Genomic DNA, 20,227 nt, shown 5'->3' with positions numbered 1-20,227 from the left:
TTGTGGTACCCCCAGACAGTTGCAATAACCTCAGAAATCACTGATCACAGAATATCATAACAAGTGTAATAATAATATTATGAAACAATTTGAAATAGTGTGAGAATTACAAAAATGTGACACAGAGACATGAAGTGAGCAAATGCTATTGGAAAAAGGGTACCAGTAGACTTCCTGGACACAGGGTTGCCACAGACCCTCTATTGTTAAAAACTGTAGCATCTGTGAAGCACAGTAAAGCAAAGCACAATAAAACAAGTATGCCTGTATACTGACGACTCCCAAATGAATATCTGTAGTTCCAGACCTTTCCTTTAAACCCCAGACTCTAACTACCTGTCAGTTCATTCCCTTGGATGTATAATAACCATCTCAGAATTACCATTGTTACCAAGCACAATAGCAAGAGCTTATGTAATACCATGTGCCAAGCACTGTTATCCCGAAATGGACTCTTCTCCATATACCTACTTGTATCATCTTCCTTTTGTTAGTAAATGGCTAGTCCACCCTTCTAGCTGGCCAGGAATCCTTTTTTTATCCCCCCCCAACCCTTTTCCCTTCGCTCAGTAAAATGTTGTTGGTCAAAGTCTGATGACAGCTGTCTATATTGCTGTCTACTGGACCAAGCCAGTTAATGCTGTTGGATGACTCAGTCAGCCAGTGGCTCAGCCTGACCTGAATGGCCCAAGACAACCTCACTCAACTGTCTGGACCCTCAGCTGAGATGACTGTGATAGGTGGGAAAACTGGGTCTCCTTGTTCCAAGTGGTCTGTCATCCTTGGCTTTATAACATGATGATGGTGTTAGCAAAAGGGCAGGCTCAAATGCACAAGTGCTTATCAGCCTCTTTCTGTTATATTTGGTGAAGTCCAGTTGGCCAAAGTAAGTCACAGTGTTCGGCCTATGGTCAGTATGTGAAGAGATTAGTAAGGGTACAGATGCCAGGCGATGTGTGATTCATTGGGGGCCATTAATATAACAATCTTCCATATGCCTTCCATGATCTGTATCCAGTTAAATTACTTGATTTTAATATATCACCCCTTTCTGAAGATAGGAAATAATAAGGAACATGACTAGCTAAAACTGATGTCTGGAAATATGGGCTAAATAATGTTTTTTTGGTAGAAAATCAGTTTTGACTTCTGTATATCTTTTTTTTTTTTAAATTTCAGAGACCATGTAGAAGTAGAGAGTACTATATGTACTATAATAATTTATAGATTTTTTTAAAAGATTTTATTTATTTATTTGTCAGAGAGAGAGCACAAGTAGGGGGAGCAGCAGGCAAAAGGAGAAGCAGGTTTCCCGCTGAGCAAGGAGCCAGATCTGGGATTTTTTTCTAGGACCCGAGATCATGACCCTAGCCAAAGGCAGACAGACATTCAACTGACAGCCACCCAGGCACACCTAGATTCTTCGATTTCGTTAAGTCAGATGGTATCTTGTTGCTAGCTGAGTTAATTAACTTGTCCATTTTGTGTATCATCCCCCATTCCACATCAGGAAGTAGTACTTTACTTTAACTAGTATGGTGTTTTACATTATATAAAGGCTGTTTGCTCTTTTTTTTTTTAAATCTAATTTTTGTTCCATGTCACCTCTCAAAGCATATAGTCACATACTTGTTTACTTCAGATCAACTCTGTACTTTGTCTCGTGTTGCCCTGATGTAATTTTTTTCTCTTATTGTCCTTTCCAATGAATCTAGTCTGTTACTACATTAATACGTATTTTGATTCTAGTGTCTACTCATATTTTAGCTTTGGTTTTTCTGTCTTTGGTATTCTGTTAACCTTCTCTACATTATAAGTATGTGCAAGCATTTACTTTATTATGTCTTCAAAAGTAATCTTACCTGATCTTTTATATTTTCAGATGCTAATTTTATTAAAAATTGATTTCCTTTTGGGCACCTGAGTGTCACAGTCCATTGAACATCCTGCTCGCAGGTGCAGCTCAGGTTATGATCTCAGTGTTGGGAGATGAAGCCCTGCCTTGGGCTCTCTGCTCGGTGTTGACTTTGCCTGAGGTTCTGTCTCCTCCTTCCTCTGCCCCTCCCACTCATGCTCTCTCTGTCTCTCAAATAAATAAATCTTTTTAAAAAATTGCTTTTCTTTATTTTTCCTTTTTTTACCCTAAAAGGCATTTAGTTTTCATTTTTTCTGTGTTAAATAAGTAATATAATATTATCTTGTGTTTTATTTCCATAAGGTACAGAGTTGTTAAATAGAATGCATTTTTTTTCTCCAAAGGCATTGGGTTCGGTAGAGTCGAAAACAGTTGTTTTGGCATATCTCATCTAACGTAGAAATTGAGATGAGGGGGAAATAGCCTTCCAATTGTTGGTTTACTCTAAATTTTTTTTCTTTTTTTAAATTTAAATTCTGTTAGCCTTAACCTTAATTTCTTGTTCAGCGCACTTGGGTTATTGACTTTATCCATATTCTATGGAGGTTTCAAATTTTATCTCTTTTTTTCCTTTAAGACTTATTTATTTGAGAGAGAGCACATGTGTGCAACTAGCAAGGGAGGGGGCAGAGGGAGAAGCATACTCCCCTTGAGCATGGAGCCAGATTCCGGTTTGATCCCAGGACCCTGAGATCATGACCTGAGCCAAGGCAGATGCTTAACCGACTAAGCCACCCAGGCCTCTCTCAGATTTTGTATTTCTATATAGATACGTACTGTATTGTTCTATATAGATTCTAGTGTGTGGAAAACAATCTGAATTTCAGATAGCCAAGAAAATGATTATGGATTTTTCTAACGGACTGTATAAAATAGTACATTTTCTGAACCTAGAAGGAAGTATGTTATTCCTGGTTATCAGGTGAAAAAAACCTTAGAAATTGTTTTCCTGGAAGACTTTTTAGACTACTGTCAGTTTTGAGAAACCGAATTTTTAGTGTCTTGGCCTTTTGAGAGACCATGTAGTCCAAATTAACATAAATTTGCTTCATACACTTTAGTTTGGCAGGCATAGCCAGGCACCAGGTATACAGAGTTGTGCAGAATAGTCTCTAGTGGAGGAAATAACTTCCTCGTGCTAAGATAGAGGTAGGTGTTAAGATGCGCTGGGAGTGCTTGGCCAAGCCAAAGGCGTTATATAGAAGTTGCTGAGTTTTAAATAAGAGAAGGAGTTAACCAGGTAAGGAGGGAAGGAGGACGGCATTCCAGGTTGAGTGAAAGAGCATGAGTAGAGATACTGAGGAACAAAATAGCTAAGAACTAAAAATAATTTAGTTTTATTAGGTCATAAAGTATAAAGCGGGGACCTGTGGGACCTCACATGCTATGCTAAGGAGCTTGGGTTTTATCATGTATTTTCTCAGTCTTCCACTAAAGTACAACTAAAGTCACTGGAGGTTGAATATCTGCTTTCGAAGTGAGGGGACGAAATCCACACGCATCTCCTGCATGTTTGAAATTTCTCTTAAGACTTGTGTTCTGTTGTTAAATATTATGAATAACCTTGTCTTTTATTCTAGAATTGATTAGTGTGAGTTCTTAGCTTCAGTTTCCTAATTTATAGAATGAGAATAATAATAGCACTTACATCTTAGGATTGTTGGGAAGACGAATAACTGTCACGATAACAATGACAAAAATACCTAATTTTTTGAGGGCTTACAAGGAACAGTCCTAAATGCTTTATTTCTGTTACCTCATTTAATCCTCAAAACATCTCAATGAGGTAGGTACATTTATTTATCTCCTTCTTAACTTCTAACAAAACTAGGGCATAGAGACGTGATTTTCCTAAGGTTACACAGCTAGTTGTTGGCAGAGCTTGGTTTGAATGCACAGTCTGAATATAAGACTGTACTTAACTGTTATTACATTATACTCCCATTCTTTGAGATCATGTGTGTAGAACATTTAGCACAGAATTTGCCACATAGTAATTATAAGTATCAGCAGTTATCAGCAGCCAATAATATTTACTTAACTTTGTTCATTTCTTTGAGTTAAATTGATGTCCCTAAGAAATTTTGCTATGTTATTCTGTGGCTTGACTTACTCCCAGCATGCCATTAAATGCAAACTGTGCAACACACACACCCATGCTTTTAATCACTACCCTTTATTGCCGCCTCCTTCCTTGTGGATCTATGTCCACATTATATTTTAAATCCATGGAAGGCACCATATTTGTTTTTTTCATCGTTGTATACCCAGTCCTTCACACTGTATCTAGCACATAGACATGACCAAATCGTTGTTCATTGAGTGAATAGAGATCTAAAAACCTGATTTTTGTGGTTGACCTTAGAATTTAAACATCATTCATACCACCTATAATTGTGGTTTAATTGCTTTACATGTTTTTCCATTGGTAAACAGTATAGTTCACACCAGCCATTCTGCTCCTGTGTTCTACAGGGCACGCTCACCTTGGAACTACAAAAACCCTGCTGGGTAACTGGTATTTGTTTGCCTTATAGAGATCAGTCAGCTTTCAGAGAGAGAGGGAGATTAGATAATACTTAGATCTAAAACTAGAATGTTAGAAATATACAAAACAGCATATTAAAATGTGTATTCCAAGAAACTTAATACAGAAAGAAAAAAGTATTTTTCATTTGACTTTGGCATTAAATCATTTCAAATAAAGAGAAAATAATTTAATTTTTTTTCAAAGGAGTTCTCTGTTATTGTGGGTTAACTCATATTTTCCTCCTCTCCTCTGTCTAGAATGTCTTAAACCATTCTACCTTATGAGAAATTGGATGTTCTTGCAGATAGTCATTGTGGGAGAAAACGTTTCATTTAAGTCCCAGATGAGGACCGGAAACTTGAAATCAGAGGAGCATCTGAAATCAAGTAATATTAGGTAGGATAAAAATTACAAGGGATTTCTACATGTTTGTATTCCTTTTAGAGATGTATGTTATAGTATGCATATTCTGTGAGCACTAATGGAAGAGTTAGAGACTTTGCGAAGCATTTGCTATTGGCCAGGATGGGAGATGGGAATGCTAAGATTTTTTTTTTTTTTTTAATTTATGTGGCTTCATGAGAACTTTGGCATATGTTTACTTTGTCATGAGCATTTATATCTTGTAGTTGAAGGAAATTTTTAAAACATTTACTAACATAAATCTAAGACATTTTTATGTTTATATATGAGGCTCTCTGAATATTCATGATAAGCATTGGGTCATTAGGGTCATGTGATCCATCTTATAGATTGTCCTTTAGTATATTAATTCCTGTGTTTTGGGTTTCATATATAACAGTTCATTTGAGTGCAGGGAGCATCAGCTCTTACTTAGTTCTCTCTGTCTCCATGGATACAGTCCAGCCTCCCAGAGGCCTATAGAGATAGTTCTATGATTGCATGCTAGAGAAGCCCTCTCTAAGCACAGGGTGAGTTAGAAACTGTTGTCACAGCAGCTTGTAATGACACTTATAATGACAGAATGTGTGAAGGTGTCTGATCCCAGAGATGTAGCTTATAAATGAGAAGTGGTTGTTGCCCCTAGAAGTTGATAACCATGACAAAGACACCTGTAGCCAGTTCATTCCAGAAGACTTGCTTTGCTTTGCAGTGCTTAAGAACTCTAGAAACAGTCTATAGGTGGAACCTAACTAAGCTCTGCCACTTTCTAGTTGTGTGACTTTGGGCAAGTTATTTAACCACTCTGTGCCCCTGTTTCCTTGTCCATTATGGGGATAAACTCAGTACTTACCTGATAGATTTGTTGCGTAATTAAAAATTTAATAAAATAGGAAAGCATGTAAACAGCACCTAGCAAATATTAAATGATTGAACTCTTATTATTAAGCTATTAGTTAATTCTTAACAGAGGAGTTTAGAGTCTGTAATCCGTTATCATAACATTGCTGTATTTTATATTTGCTTGATCTGTTATCAGGTCCAGTATTTAAAATGTACCTGTTTAAGTTATGTAATCAAAACTACTGTTTGGAGAAAAGCAAAAAAAAACTGTTTTGTAACTTGGATCTATCTCCCTCTGGTTTCATTTTTTGTACATAATAAGAACTTGGTCATCATGATGTATAACCAGTTTCTATTGTCCTAAATTTAGCATTATATGGCAGATGACAGTAGATGACAGGATTTTTGACCCCCCATCTTGGAATGTTTTCATCTTCAACCCCCTGTTCTGCTTAAGAAAGGATCCTGTGTCAGAAACCAGATTAGCAAAAGTCATTTGGTATTCACCGAAGTGTTGGTGTTATAATCAGATTATAGTCCTCCCTCTTGGAGTTTTCAGTTAGGTTCTTCTATGGAACTTACTGGTTGTCTTGTTTATTTCTCATAGCAACTCTGAAAGGGAGTTTGTTTCCCTGTTCTACAGATGAGGAAATTGAAGTTTCTTGGAAAGAATCTCCAGCATACCACTACTAATATGTAGGAAACCCACATTCAGACTTTTTAAATTCTGTATCACTTTTCATTGCAGAAAATTGCCTCTTGTATGATGCATGTTTTATCATTCATTAATTCAACAAAATTTTAGTGAATAGCTCTAAGTGTTAGGGATACAGCCCTGAACACTGTCTTCTCCCTTATTCCCATGGGCTCTTCTCTTTTTCTAGTTGAACTGTAAGCATGTAATCTTTATCCTTGTACTCAGCCATAGAGTATTTGAAGTCATCTGTATGTCTTTTATCTTCCACCTTATCTTGAGTTCCTTACAAGTAAGTAGGACCTGCCATCATTAAGGCTACCTATATTTTCATATTAATTTTTCCATTGTGTCTAATCCATATGGCTTGCAGAACTTTTTCTCAATTATTTTCTTTGCCTTTGGTAAGGTTCCCTTTCCTATTAATTTTGTAATTATCCCAGATATTCACTATTCTCTTCAGTTTATCTACCTCTTATGTTCAGATGCTGATCTGATCTCCTACTTTATCTCTGAAAGTGATGTAGTGAGTGCATCTGTGAATTCTCTTGATACCTCTTCACCCCACACTACTCCAGATTCTTTTAGTACGTTTCCATCTAACCTTACCTCTCTCCAATTTCATTCCCTTTCTTTTTCAAAGGCAGTCTTACCTCCTGTCCTATTAATCACATTCTCATTTCCTTCCATATCTTCCAGAACCATGCTCTGTCAGTTTTGGGCTCACTTTCTGAAGTCTTCAAATTATTCCATTCTCCTGGCTTCATTTCTTCATTTTAAACGTGTTTAAGGCTCTACCATTATAAAATAGAAACTTCTCTTAATCACGACCCTCTTCCCTTTTTCCTCACTAGCTAGCATTTTAATTGACCTTAAGTTCTCTTTCTTTTTCTTTTTTCTTTTCTTTCTTTTTTTTTTTTTTTTTTTTGAGAGAGGGGTAGAGAGCCCAGGTGAGTAGAATGAGGGGCAGAGGGAGAGAGAACTTCTTAAGCAGGCTCCACACTCAGCGTGGAGCCTGACTTGGGGCTTAGTCTCATGACCCTGAGATCATGACTTGAGCCAAGATTAAGAGTGGAACACTTAAACAGCTAAGCCACCCAGGTACCCCTAAGCCTCTCTTTATTATTGGTTTCCTAGACCTCTGCAATTTGACTGTCTTTTTTCTGCAGGGCTATTGTTTACCCTTATTTCACCAAATCCAACCCACTTTCCAGTCCTCATAGTTATCTGCCCCTTAGAAATGAATATAGGTCTTTCTCTGTCTGACTTCACTTAGCATGCTATACTCTGGATCCATCCATGTTGTTGCCAACAACAAGGTCTCATCCTTTTTTATGGCTGCATGATATTTCATTGTGTATACATGCCACATCTTTATCCATTCATCTGTGGATGGATACTTGGGTTGCTTCTATATCTTGGCTATTGTAAGTAATGCTGCAGTAAACATAGGGTGCATATATTTTTTTGAATTAGTGTTTTAATTGTCTTTGGGTACATACTCTGTAGAAATTGGATTATGTGGTATTTCTGTTTTCAGTTTTTGAGGAACCAAGGAACCATGTGATTTCACCTATATGTGGAATCAAAACAAAACAAATGAATAAACAAAAAGCAGAATCAGGCCTGTAAAGAGATGGTTGCCAGAAGAAAGGAGGTTGGGGGAACAGGCAAAATAGGTGAAGGGGGGAGAGAGAGATATAGGCTTCCAGTAGTGAAATGAATAAGCCACAGGAATAAAAGGTACAACATAGGGAATCTGGCCAGTGGTATTGTAATAGTGTTGTATAGTGACAGATAGTAGGTACACTTGTGGTGAGCATAGCATAACATAGAGTTGTTGAATCACCATGTTGTACACCTGAAACTAATGTAACATTGTGTGTCAGCTATACTCACAAAAAAAAAAAAAAAAAAAGAACATGAAAAGCTAGCTTTTCCCTTTTCCCATCTGGGAAATTACATTTTCTCTTACGGTTTTAACTATCGTCAGTGTCCTGGTCACTCCAGCACTATATCCCTAGTCTTGATGGCTTTTCTGTGGTTGATACTGATCTCTAATTTCCTGCTTATACACCTGTATTTTCTCATATATCCGGCTGTCCAAGCTAACAAACTAGGAATGATTTGGACTGCTTTCTCTGCTTTAGCTTTCCTTCTGCTGATTTTACTTCCACGTATTTCTCGAATCTAGATTTTTCTGTCCATCTGTATTGTCACTTCCTCCCTTCCAGTTTCGCCCTTTTAAAATCCACCTTCTTGGCGCCTGGGTGTCTCAGTGGGTTAAAGCCTCTGCCTTCGGCTCAGGTCATGATCTCAGGGTCCTGGGATCGAGCCCCGCATCGGGCTCTCTGCTCAGCGGGGAGCCTGCTTCCTCCTCTCTCTCTCTGCTAGCTTGTGCTCTCTCTCTCTCAAATAAATGAATAAATAAAATCTTTTAAAAAATAAAAAATAAAAAAAAATAAAATCCATCTTTTGGGGACCTGGGTGGCTCAGTGGGTTAAAGCCTCTGCCTTCGGCTCAGGTCATGATCTCAGGGTCCTGGGATTGAGCCCTGCATCGGGCTCTCTGCTCGGCGGGGAGCCTGTCTCCCCTCTATCTCTGCCTGCTGCTCTGCCTACTTGTGATCTCTCTCTCTCTCTGTCAAATAAATAAATAAATAAAATCTTTTAAAAAAATAAATAAAATAAAATCCATCTTTCAGGCATGTTGTTATAATCTTTTAAAAATGAAATTCTGACAGTGCTGTGCACCTGCTTAAAACTCAGCACTGGTTTCCTATTACTTAAAAGATAGAATCTGAGCTCTCTAACGTGTCATGCAGGCTCTCAGAATCTGCTTTCTGCCTTGGTTCTCCAGCTCATCTCCTGTGGCTTTCTACCTTATATTTTATGTTCCAGTCTCCCAACTTTACTGATGTAGCTTAACGTTTATTATTATGTCATTTTCTCTGCCTGGAAGAAGAATTCCTTCTTGCCTTTGATATTTCCAGACCAGGGCTATCACTTAATAAAACTAGATACACATTTTCAAATAACATTTTCAAATAACAGAAACTGTAGAATAAATGTTTAGCACTGGATAATGTCAGGAGACTTGAAACTTCATGACAAACTATAAAGTGCCATAGAGAGAAAGCAAATAAGTGTTTTTGTTACCTCTTACTGAGAAGAGCTCCTCCAGCAGCATCTTCCCTGGGTGTTCTTTTCGAAGTGAAATTCAACAGTAGAGTGATGGGATTTTTCTTTTTCTTTCTTTTTTTTTTTTTTTAAAGATTTTATTTATTTATTTGACAGAGAGAGAGCTCACAAGTAGACAGAGGCAGGCAGAGAGAGAGGAGGGGAAGCAGGCTCCCTGCTGAGCAGAGAGCCCGATGCGGGGCTCGATCCCAAGACCCTGGGATCATGACCTGAGCCGAAGGCAGAGGCTTTAACCCACTGAGCCACCCAGGCGCCCCTCTTTTTTTTTTTTTATAAATAACATGAGACTTGGTGATATCTTAGAGCTCTATTTAGATCATGTGTTTCGTGCATGCATGTGTAGGCTTATACTCACCTTAAGTATATGGCCTACTGTTTTGCATAAATGAATATGATTAGGTTATTATATTTATAATTATAATTGATGAATACTTTTATTATCCCAAGTACTTCTTAGTACTCTATGAAAATAAGTAAACAAATTAACTTAAAATAAAACCTGCTGTGGCTTTTATTTAAATTTCAGAAAAAGAAATATATTCTAGCCTTACCTCCCGAACCAAAAGAAGCCGATTCACCTTTCTTTAGCAGCTGTGAGTTTAGAAGATGTTGGTTTATTTTCCTTTCTTCTGCTCATAGAAGAAACGGGTTTAGAAGTTCAGGTAGAAGGAATCTTCTACCCTGTCTACCTGTTTTGGAGCTATCTTGTATTTTATTTTATTTATTTAATTTTTTAAAAGATGTATTTATTTTAGAGAGAAGGAGCACATGGGGGGAGGGACAGAGGAAGAGGGGGAGAGAGAGAATCTCAAGCAAAACTCCCTGCAGGGCTTGATCCTTGGACCCTGAGATTATGACCTGAGCTGAAATCAAGAGTTGGATGCTTAACTGACTGAGCTACCCGGGCAACCTTGGAGATACCTTGTATTTTAAACCACAAACCTTAATGTGTGTTCTTAAGAAAGATTATTCTGTATATGTTACTTTGCATTGTTAATGTAAGTGCTGTGTATAATCAAGATACTTGTTAAAGAAGATAAACATTAATTTAGTATTTTTTTCTCTAATGGCATTATAAAAATCATTGCAAAATGTTTAAATATTGAAAGCCCTAGTTCTGTGGGTTATTACCATTAAACATTCCAGTTGTTTTTTCTTGCTGTCTTGTATAAGAGGAACTATGATGTAATGGTTAGGAGTTAGGCTCTGGAACCAAACTGTTGAGGAGTTCAAATGTTACCTTTACTACTTACTAATTTGATGACCTAAGACGTGTGATTTAACCTCTGTTTCCATGGGTTTCTTCATCTATGAAGTGGGGGTAATAATAGTTCATAATATGGAGTAAATAATTTATCTAAAGCCGTTAGAACAGTGTCTGACAGTAATAAGTGCTATATTGAGTATTGGCTATTTCAGTACCTAGTAAATTAAATATATTGGGTATATTTATAGATTTTGATGATCATGTTGTCTCCAAGAATATTGTTTCAGATTGTTAGCTTTCAGTGCATTGTTTATCACTGAATGTTTCAAATTTTATCCCGCTTTTTAATGACTTTTTTATTGCTTGATAGAAGTGCTTAATTTCTCTTATAAAATGACACGATGTGTTTAATACTTTGAAAGCTCTGTATTTTGTAACTATTTAATAGTGCTATTTTATTATTGAAGACATGATGATTTTTCGTTTTTGAATTCTTGGTTCATTCTTTGTTTTCATTAATTCCTTCAGCTTAAAGTAAGAATAAAAAGGAACTCATGTTGCCAAAATCTTTTACCAAGAGAAAACATTTAAAAACTCTCTCTTTATATAGGCATTGGCTATAAACTATAAGATTAAACTTTAACATTATTGGTCTTTAACAAAACCAGGTCAGTCGAGGTGTAGTAGTTTTTCTTTATGAAATAATCAAGATAGCCAATTATGTACTAATACTTATGAAAGCAGTTACTATGAGACTACACATCTGTTGATTTGATTTCCTGTTTATTATACACTATTAAAAAAAAGTAAATTGTGGGGCACCTTGTGGTCAGTCAGTTAAGCGTCCTATTGATTTCAGCTCAGGTCATCATCCCAGGATTGTGGGATCGAACCCTGTGTCAGCCTCTGCGTGTTGGGCTCTGCCTATCAGGCTTGGAGCCTACTTAAGATTTCTCTCCCCCCCCTCTGCCCCTCAACCCTCTAACAAGAAAAAAAGAAAAAGAAAATTGTGTAGTGGTGGAGGATAGGGATTTGTCTTCTTGCGAGATGATAATTCTCAGTTTAACCCTCTCACCTGTCTAAATGGGTATTTTTGGTACACAGGAAAAAGGAAGGAAGGGTTAGTTAGTGTATAACCCTAACACGGTTTTAAATGGTTTATAGATTAAGTCCATCAAAAAATAGCACGACCTGCACGTAGTAACTTTACTGTTTGTTATGTGACACTGTATTTTTTAATATAGTTCTCTTTGTGGTAGGATTACTTACTACATTAATAAAAATAGATCATCAATAACAGTTTTCTCAGAGGAGAAAACTGTTATTGTTGGTTCCCCATATGGAAAACTATTTGGTTTGGGAACCTGTAGATACTTTACTTCTCATTTTTTGATCAAGTACTCCCTAGAGCAGGAGAGGCAAAGTTTACTGTAATAAATATTACAGTAAATATTGGAGGCTTGGTGGGCCATGTGGTCATTGTCTCAACTATTCAGCTCTGCCTTTGTAGCAGAAAGCAGCCATAGACAGTATAAAAATGAAGGGGCTTGACTGTGTTCCAGTAAAATTTATTTATGAAAATGGATTCAGAGGAAGGAATTTCACCCACAGGCTGACCACTGTACTAGAATACGAATTACTTCATGTGGTCTTTTTGATTAAAAATCTCAGGTAGAATTTATTTTCTACTTGAACAAATCTTTTAATTTAGGCTAGATGACTTAAATGTTAGTGTTTAATTGACAGAATCTGTGTTAGCTTTTTAAGTAATATATTTTTTTTATTTTGAAAGAAGTAGAAATGATTGGACTTTGGAGTCAGGAAGAACTAAGTTTGTACTTAATTGTACCTAATTGCTTTGGGACTGTGGACAAATTACTTCACATTGAAGAACTTAAATTTCCTTGTTTATAGAAGAGGAATAATGCTAGATAGATATCTTCAGGTTGTTGTGTTTTCCATTTAGCTGTCTTTTCATCAATTCAATTTAGCAAGATTATTTTTGTCATTAATGTGTGCCTTTCAGACTTTAGGAGAGAATTAACAGTGCAGAGAATGAGCATCTCTACTCTTGTCATACTGAGGAATCAAAACTCCTTGAATTTCAGAATGCTTTAACATTTATGTCAGATTGTTTTTATTACATTTTTGTACTTTTGTTAGTCCTTGAATTTTTAGTTTTTCTAAACATTCTTAGATTATGGTATGTAAAAATATAAAGTAAAATTTTGATCTTTGTTTATCAATGGAAGCCTGCCACAGAATTGGCAAGACATGAGACATTATTAGACTTCCATTATCTTCTTTTACTGACAGCCTATAGCGGAAGCAGATTATTTGTAAATGGTTCCTATTGTATACTCAATAAAATTTTTTGATAGGAAGTTGGTATCCTCATTAGGCAGATGTTAGCATACTGAAATGATATTTCATTTTTATAAGCAAATCTTGCTTGGAATAAGAAAACAACCTTTAGACATATGATTGTAAGTATAAGATATCTTGTATATACTTATATGAATTTTTTTCAAAGATTTTATTTATTAATTTGACAGAGATCACAAGTAGGTGGAAAGGCAGGCAGAGAGAGGAGGAAGCAGGCTCCCCGCTGAGCAGAGAGCCTGGGGCTCAATCACAGGACCCTGGGATCATGACCCGAGCCGAAGACAGAGGCTGTAACCCACTGAGCCATCCAGGCGCCCCTACTTATATGAATTTTTTAACTAATATGTGGGAGCACAGTAAATACATTATTTGTAACTTTGCAGCTCAGGGACACAATGAAAATGTTGAGTCTGGTGAAGGTGCATAATTAGCACTGGCTTTCTCAGTATAAGGTTCATAAATAATACTCCAGGAGGAATTTTGTTTTCTTGGAGGGGTGTGTTGTCTTGACACAGATAGGATAGGAAATATGGCATTCCTTTTTATTTTTTAAGTTTTTATTTTAATCTTAGTTAACATGGGTATAGTTAACAGGGGTTCAACACTTCTGTACATTACTCAGTGCTCATCATAAGTGTATTCTTAACCGCTATCACCCATTATACCCATCCCCCCATCCCCCCCCATTCTGATGACCATCAGTTCTCTATAGTTAACGTTCTCTTTCTTGGTTTGTCTTGCTCTTTTTTTTTTTTTTTTCTTTGCTCATTTGTTTTGTTTCTTAAATTCCACATGGGAGTGAAATCATATGGTATTTGTCTTTCTATGACTGACTTAGTTTGCTTAGGATTGTACTCTCTAGTTCCATCATGTTGTTGCAAATGGTAAGCGTTCATCCTTTTTTATGGCTGAATAATACTCCATTACTTATTATATTATACCACATCTTCTTTCTCCATTCATCTATCCGTGGACACCTGGACTACTTCCATAATTTGGCTTTCATAAATAATACTGTAATAAACAGAGAGGTACATGTATCCCTTTGAATTAGCATTTTTGTATTTTTTGGATAAATACCCAGTAGTGCGATTACTGGATTATAGGGTAGTTCTTTTTTTTAACTTCTTGAGGAACCTCCATATTGTTTTCCACAGTGGAAATTTTTACATTACGTTTACGTTACCACCGACAGTGCAGGGGGGCTCCTTTTTCTCCACGTTGTTGGAGCACTTGTTATTTCTTGTGTTTGTGATTTTAGTCATTCTGAACATATGAAGTACTATCTCATTGTGGTTTTGATTTGCATTTCCCTGAAGAGGAGTAATACTGAGCATCTTTTCATGTGTCTGATGGCCATCTGTATGTCTTCTTTGAAGAAATGTCTGTTCATATATTCTGCCCATTTTTTAATAGGATGATTTGTTTTTTTTGGGTGTTGAGTTGTATAAGTTCTCTATATATTTTAAATACTAACCCTGTATTAGATATGACATTTGCAAATATCTCCTTCCATTTAGTAGGTTGTCTTTTGGTTTTGTTGACCATTTGCTTTGCTGTGCAGGAACTTTTATTTTGATGGTAGTACCAGTCATTTATTTTTGCTTTTATTTCCCTTGCCTCAGGAGCTATATCTAGAAAAATGTTGCTGTGGCTGTCAGAGAATTACTGTTTGTGCCATCTTCTAGGATTTTTATGATTTTAGGTCTTTAATCTGTTTTGAATTCATTTTTGTGTATGGTGTAAGGAAGTGGCCCAGCTTTGTTGGTGTTGGTGTTTCCCAACACCATTTGTTGAAGAGAGACTTTTTCCCATTGCTGAAGATTGTTGAAGATTAATTGACTGTGATTAATTAATTGTGGGTTTATTTCTGGGTTTTCTATTCTCTTCTGTTGATTTGTGTTTGTTTTTGTGCCAGTACCATACTATTTTGATTACGGCACCTTTTTAAATCTGGAGTTTTGATAACCTCCAGAGTCGTTTTTCTTTTTCAAGATTTCTTTGGCTATTTGGTGTCTTTTGTGGTTCCATACAAATTTTAGGATTGTTTTAGTTTTATGAAAAATACTGTTGGAATTTGATAGGGATTGCATTAAATCTGTAGAATGCTTTGGGTAGTACAAACATTTTAGCAATATTTTTTCTTCCACCCATGAGCATGAAATGTCTTTCCATTTCTTTGTGTCATCTTTAGTTTCTTTCATTAATGTTTGGTAGTTTTCAGAGGACAGGTTTTTCACTGCTTTGGTTAAGTTTATTTGCAGGTATTTTATTATTTTTGGTACAGTTGTAAATGGGATTGTTTCCTTAATTTCTCTTTTTGCTGCTTCATTATTAGTGTATAGAGATAAAACAGATTTCCATATATTGATTTTGTATCCTGTATTCTGAGACTTGAATGAGTTCATTCATCAGTTCTAGTAGTTTTTTGGTGGAGTCTTTAGGGTTTCCTATAGATGGTGTCATGTCATCTGCAAACAATGCAGAGAGTTTTAACTTCTTCCTTACCAATTTGGATGCCTTTTATTTCTTTTTGTTCTCTGATTGCTGGTGGTTAGGACTTTCAGTGCTGTGTTGAATTAACAGTGGTGAGAGTGGATATCCTTGTCTCACTCCGGACCTTAGGGGAAAGGCTCTCATTTTTCCCCCATTGAATATATTGTTCACTGTGGGTTTTTACTTTATGGCCTTAGTGGTATTGAGATATGTTCCCTCTCAACCTACTTTGTTGAGGGTTTTTATCATGAATGGATGTTGTACTTATCAGGTGCTTTTTCTGCATCTGTTGAAATGATCATATGGTATTTATCCTTTTTCTTATTGATGTGCTGTATCACATTAATTGATTTGTGAATATTGAACCACCCTTGCATCCCAAGAATAAATCTCACTCAATTGTGATGAATGATTTTTTTAATGTATTGTTGAAAATGGTTTCGCTAGTATTTTGTTGATGGATTGTTGCATCTATATTTATGAAAGATACTGGCCTATAGTTCTCTTTTTTTGTGTGTCTTTATCTGGTTTTTGTATCAGGAATGAATAGAATGAATGAATTTGGAGGTTTCAAATAGTACAAATTTGGGGAGTTTTCCTTCTTGTATTTTTTTGAATAGTTTGAAAAGAAAGTTACTAACTTTTCAAATGTTTGGTAGAATTCCCCTGTGAAGCTATTTGGTCCTAGACTTTTGTTTGTTGAGAGTTGTTTTGTTTTATTATTATTCTTGATTCAGTTTCTTTGCTGGTAATCTTGGTCTGTTTAAATTTTCTGTTTCTCCCTGCTTCAGTTTTGGTAGGTTACGTGTTTCCAGGAATTAAGCATTAGTTCTAGGTCCAGTTTTGGCATATAATTTTCCAAAATATCTCTTAAAATTGTTTGTATTTCTCTGGTGTTGGTTGTTACTTCTGTTCTTTCATTAGTGATTCTGTTTATATGAGTTCTCTCTTTTTTGATGCGTCTAGCTAGAGGTTTATCAATTTTATTGATATTCTCAAAGAACCACCTTCTGGTTTTATTGGTCTGTTCTATTGAGGTTTTTTAAATTTCTATATATATTCATTTCTGCTTTAATCTTTATTACTTCCTTCCTTCTGCTGGTTTTGAGTTTTGTTGTTCTTCAAGATCTTTTAAGTTTAAAGTTCGGTTGTTTATTTGAGATTTTTCTTGTTTCTTGAAGTAGGCCTGTATTTCTGTAAATGTCTCTCTTAGGACTGCTTTTGCTACAGCCCAAAGATTTTGGACCATTGTATTTTCATTGTCATTTGGTTCCAGGTAATTTTTTAATTTCTTCTTTGATTTCTTGATTGACCCATTCATTGTTTAGTAGCATGTTATCTAACCTCCATTTATTTGTGCTCTTTCCAGATTTTTTTCTTATGGTTGTTTTCTAGTTCTATAGCATTTTGGTCAGAAAAGATGCATGGTATGACTTCAATCTTTTTTATTTGTTGAGATTTGTTTTATCGCCTAATATGTGATCTGTTTTAGAAAATCTTCCATGTGCACTTGAAAAGAATGTGTAATGTGCTATTTTAGGGTGAACTTTTCTGAATATATGTTAGATCCATCTAATCCAGTGGGTCATTCAGAACACTGTTTCCTTGTTGATTTTTTTGGTTGGATGATTTGTCTATCGGTCTAAGTGTTAAAGCCCTCTACTATTCTTGTATTACAATTGATTAATTCCTTTATGTTTGTTATTAACTGTTTTATGTATGAGGGTGCTCCCATGTTGGGTGTATAAATAATACACAATTTTTATATCTTGTTGGTTACAGTCTTTATTTTAAAGTCTCTTTTGTCTGATACAAGTATTGCTACCCCAGCTTTCTTTTGACATCCATCTGTATGATAAATGTTTCTCCATCCCTGTACTTCCAATCTGCAGGTGTCTTTAGGTCTGAAATGAGTCTCTTTCATAGGTGGCATATAGATGGATCTTGTTTTTTTATTTACTCTGTTACCTTGTGTCTTTTGATTGGAGTATTTAATTTATTTATATTCAAAGTAGTTACTGATATTTATTGTTGCCATTTTACTTATTTTGTGTTTTTTTTTTTTTTATTTTTCTGTGATCCTTCTCTTGCTCTCTTTCATGGTTTACTGGCCTTTTTTTAGTGATATACTTGGATTTCTTTCTCTTTATTCTTTGGATATTACTGGTTTTTGATTTGTGGTTCTTAGGTTTGTATGTAACATCTTCTGCAGGATATATGATATTCTTTATTAAATTCTATGATCTTAAGAGGTTTTAATGGTATAAGCCAACAAACTCTGTGAAAGTTGTTTGTTTTAATGGCAAAAGTTTAACACCCAAAGGAAACAGTGAAGCTGGTTATATTGAATAATGGGATTTGAAATGATGTCATGGTTGAGGATAAAGTATAGGTGTTTATTTATATTGTTTATTTATACTGGCAGTTCTCATAACACGCTATTCTCTTGTTTGAAAGCTTAATTTTAAAAATCTGTTTTTTAAAAGTTAAGAAATGAAAAATTTCATCTTATGTTTTGATGAAACAAATTCACAACTGGTATTAGTTAAGTACATACATTTACAGTAAAAATTTTAGAATCTCTGAATATTCTCTAGCTTTTATGTCATATTTTGTTTTTAGACATGGAAATCTTGGGATGCCTGGGTGGCTCAGTTGGTTAAGTGTCTGACTTTGGCTCAGCTCATTATTCCAGAGTCCTGGAATGGAGTCCTACATTGGGCTTCCTGCTCAGTGGGGAGTCTGCTTCTCCCTCTGCCACTCCCCCTGCTTTTGCTCACTATCTCAAATAAATAAAATCTTTAAAAAAGACATGGAGGGGCGCCTGGGTGGCTCAGTGGGTTAAGTCTCTGTCTTCGGCCCAAGTCATGATCTTAGGGATCTCAGGGTCCTGGGATCGAGCCCCACATCAGGCTCTCTGCTCAGTGGGGAGCCTCCTTTCCTCTCTCTCTCTCTGCCAGCTGCTCTACCTGCTTGTGATCTCTCTCCCTCTGTCAAATAAATAAATAAATAAAATCTTTAAAAAAAAAAAGACATGGACATCTCATAAGTTTATATACATACCTTTTTATAGTATATGAACATGATGTATCCTTTTTCCTTTCTTCACTTAAAAGATATTTATTGGATGCCTACTGTGTGCTAGGCACATGTGCTAATAGGTTGTGATGGTGAGCATTCTTAAAATCTGTGATATGTACTATGATGAAAAAAATGAGTGCTTTAAGAACAGAAAATAAGAATATCCTTCATCTATCAAGTGACATTTTTTGGAGAAAATAATGTGTCTGACAGACAAAGGATGAGTAGTAATTAACCAAAGAGGGTGGGATTCTTCTTTACAAAGACCCTGAATGTGAAGGGAGCAAAGCATATTGCAGAGACCAGAAGTCCAGTAACTGGAGCACAGAGATCAAAGAGAGAAGAGAGTAATGGTAGAAGGAGAGTGCAGACTCTAATTTTTAGAACGCAGGGAACCTTGTAGGACGCTTTAGTAAAGATTATAGTTTTTACCCTAAGAGCAATGGGAAATCATTAAAGTGTCTTATTTGAGCAGTTGGTAAGATCAGATTTGTATTTGTATTTTTTTTTTTCATTAGAGGTGGGGGAAGGGCAGAGGGTGAGCAAGAATCTGAAGCAGTCTTACACCTAGTGCAGAGCACAAGGCAGGGCTTGATCCTATGACCCTGAGATCATAAACAATTAACCAACCGATCCACCCTGGAGCCCCTCAAATTTGTATAAAAGATCCCTCAGATAGCAGCAGACAGAACAGTATGAAACAGGACAAGAGTAAAATAGAGAAAACAATTTTGGTGGTTTTGCATTAGTCCAGGTAAGAGATAGTTCAGAGCTTGAGTGAGAGTAGATGAAGAAGTAGTAAAGGGAAATCAATAGATTCAAGATATATTTAGTTGGTAGAATTCTCTGGAGTTGATAGATTACCAGGGGATTGGAAGAACGTTGTCATGGGTGACATCCAGGTGTCTGCCTCTCACAGTGGGAAAGCAGTGATACATTTGGTAAGGTAAAAACACTAGAAAGAGAGCCCATTCCTGCAGGTGGATCAGAAGTTCAGTTTGGGAGCTCTTGAAGAATGTGAGAGAAAAGAAGCCGCAGCGAGAGGAGGATAATCTAGGACAGATAGGAGGTTTTGAAAAACTTGTGAAAAACTTGGGCATGTTTAAAATACTAAAGGATCACCTACACAGGGAAGTTTTCAAAATTATTGAAAGAAGGAGGAGATAATTAAAGAAGCAGAAGTCCTTAATAAAGGCCAGAAAGAGCCCACGAAGTGGAATTACTGATCTTAAGTAAGAGATACAGTGCCTCTAGTGTTTGCACCGGAGAAAAGAAGAGGTCTGTGTGGGTTTAGCAGCTGGGCTAGCCTTAGGAAGACACCAGAAATCAACATCTGAGGAGAGTGGGAAATTTGAAATAGGTACAGTGATTAGTGAATTGAGAAACATAGGATTTCCTAGCTGCTTTGAGGGAAATTTTTGTGTTTAATGAATGTCATTTAATGTTATCTTAAAATCAAATTTGGAGGAAAACA

At 36.1% G+C, this 20,227-nt stretch overlaps 1 protein-coding gene across 9 annotated transcripts in view; it reads left to right on the top strand.

Annotated features, from left to right (window-relative positions):
• SMG7 (SMG7 nonsense mediated mRNA decay factor) overlaps nt 1-20,227 on the top strand; it is a 90,502-nt gene that overhangs the window by 31,761 nt on the left and 38,514 nt on the right. For 7 of the 9 annotated variants that reach the window (XM_032862668.1, XM_032862665.1, XM_032862671.1 and 4 more), the window contains exon 2: nt 4,703-4,841. The exons of the other annotated variants lie outside the window; for them this stretch is intronic. In XM_032862668.1, coding sequence (XP_032718559.1) covers nt 4,726-4,841 — 116 coding nt within the window. In that variant the 5' untranslated portion in view covers nt 4,703-4,725. The remainder of the gene's footprint in view (nt 1-4,702; nt 4,842-20,227) is intronic. 9 annotated transcript variants of the gene reach the window in all.

This window comes from Lontra canadensis, unplaced genomic scaffold, assembly GCF_010015895.1.
Source record: "Lontra canadensis isolate GAN:19392208 unplaced genomic scaffold, GSC_riverotter_1.0 scaffold24, whole genome shotgun sequence".
Lineage (NCBI taxonomy): Eukaryota > Metazoa > Chordata > Mammalia > Carnivora > Mustelidae > Lontra > Lontra canadensis.
Note: the sequence above shows the minus strand (reverse complement) of the source record. Positions and strands in the feature narration are given on the sequence as shown.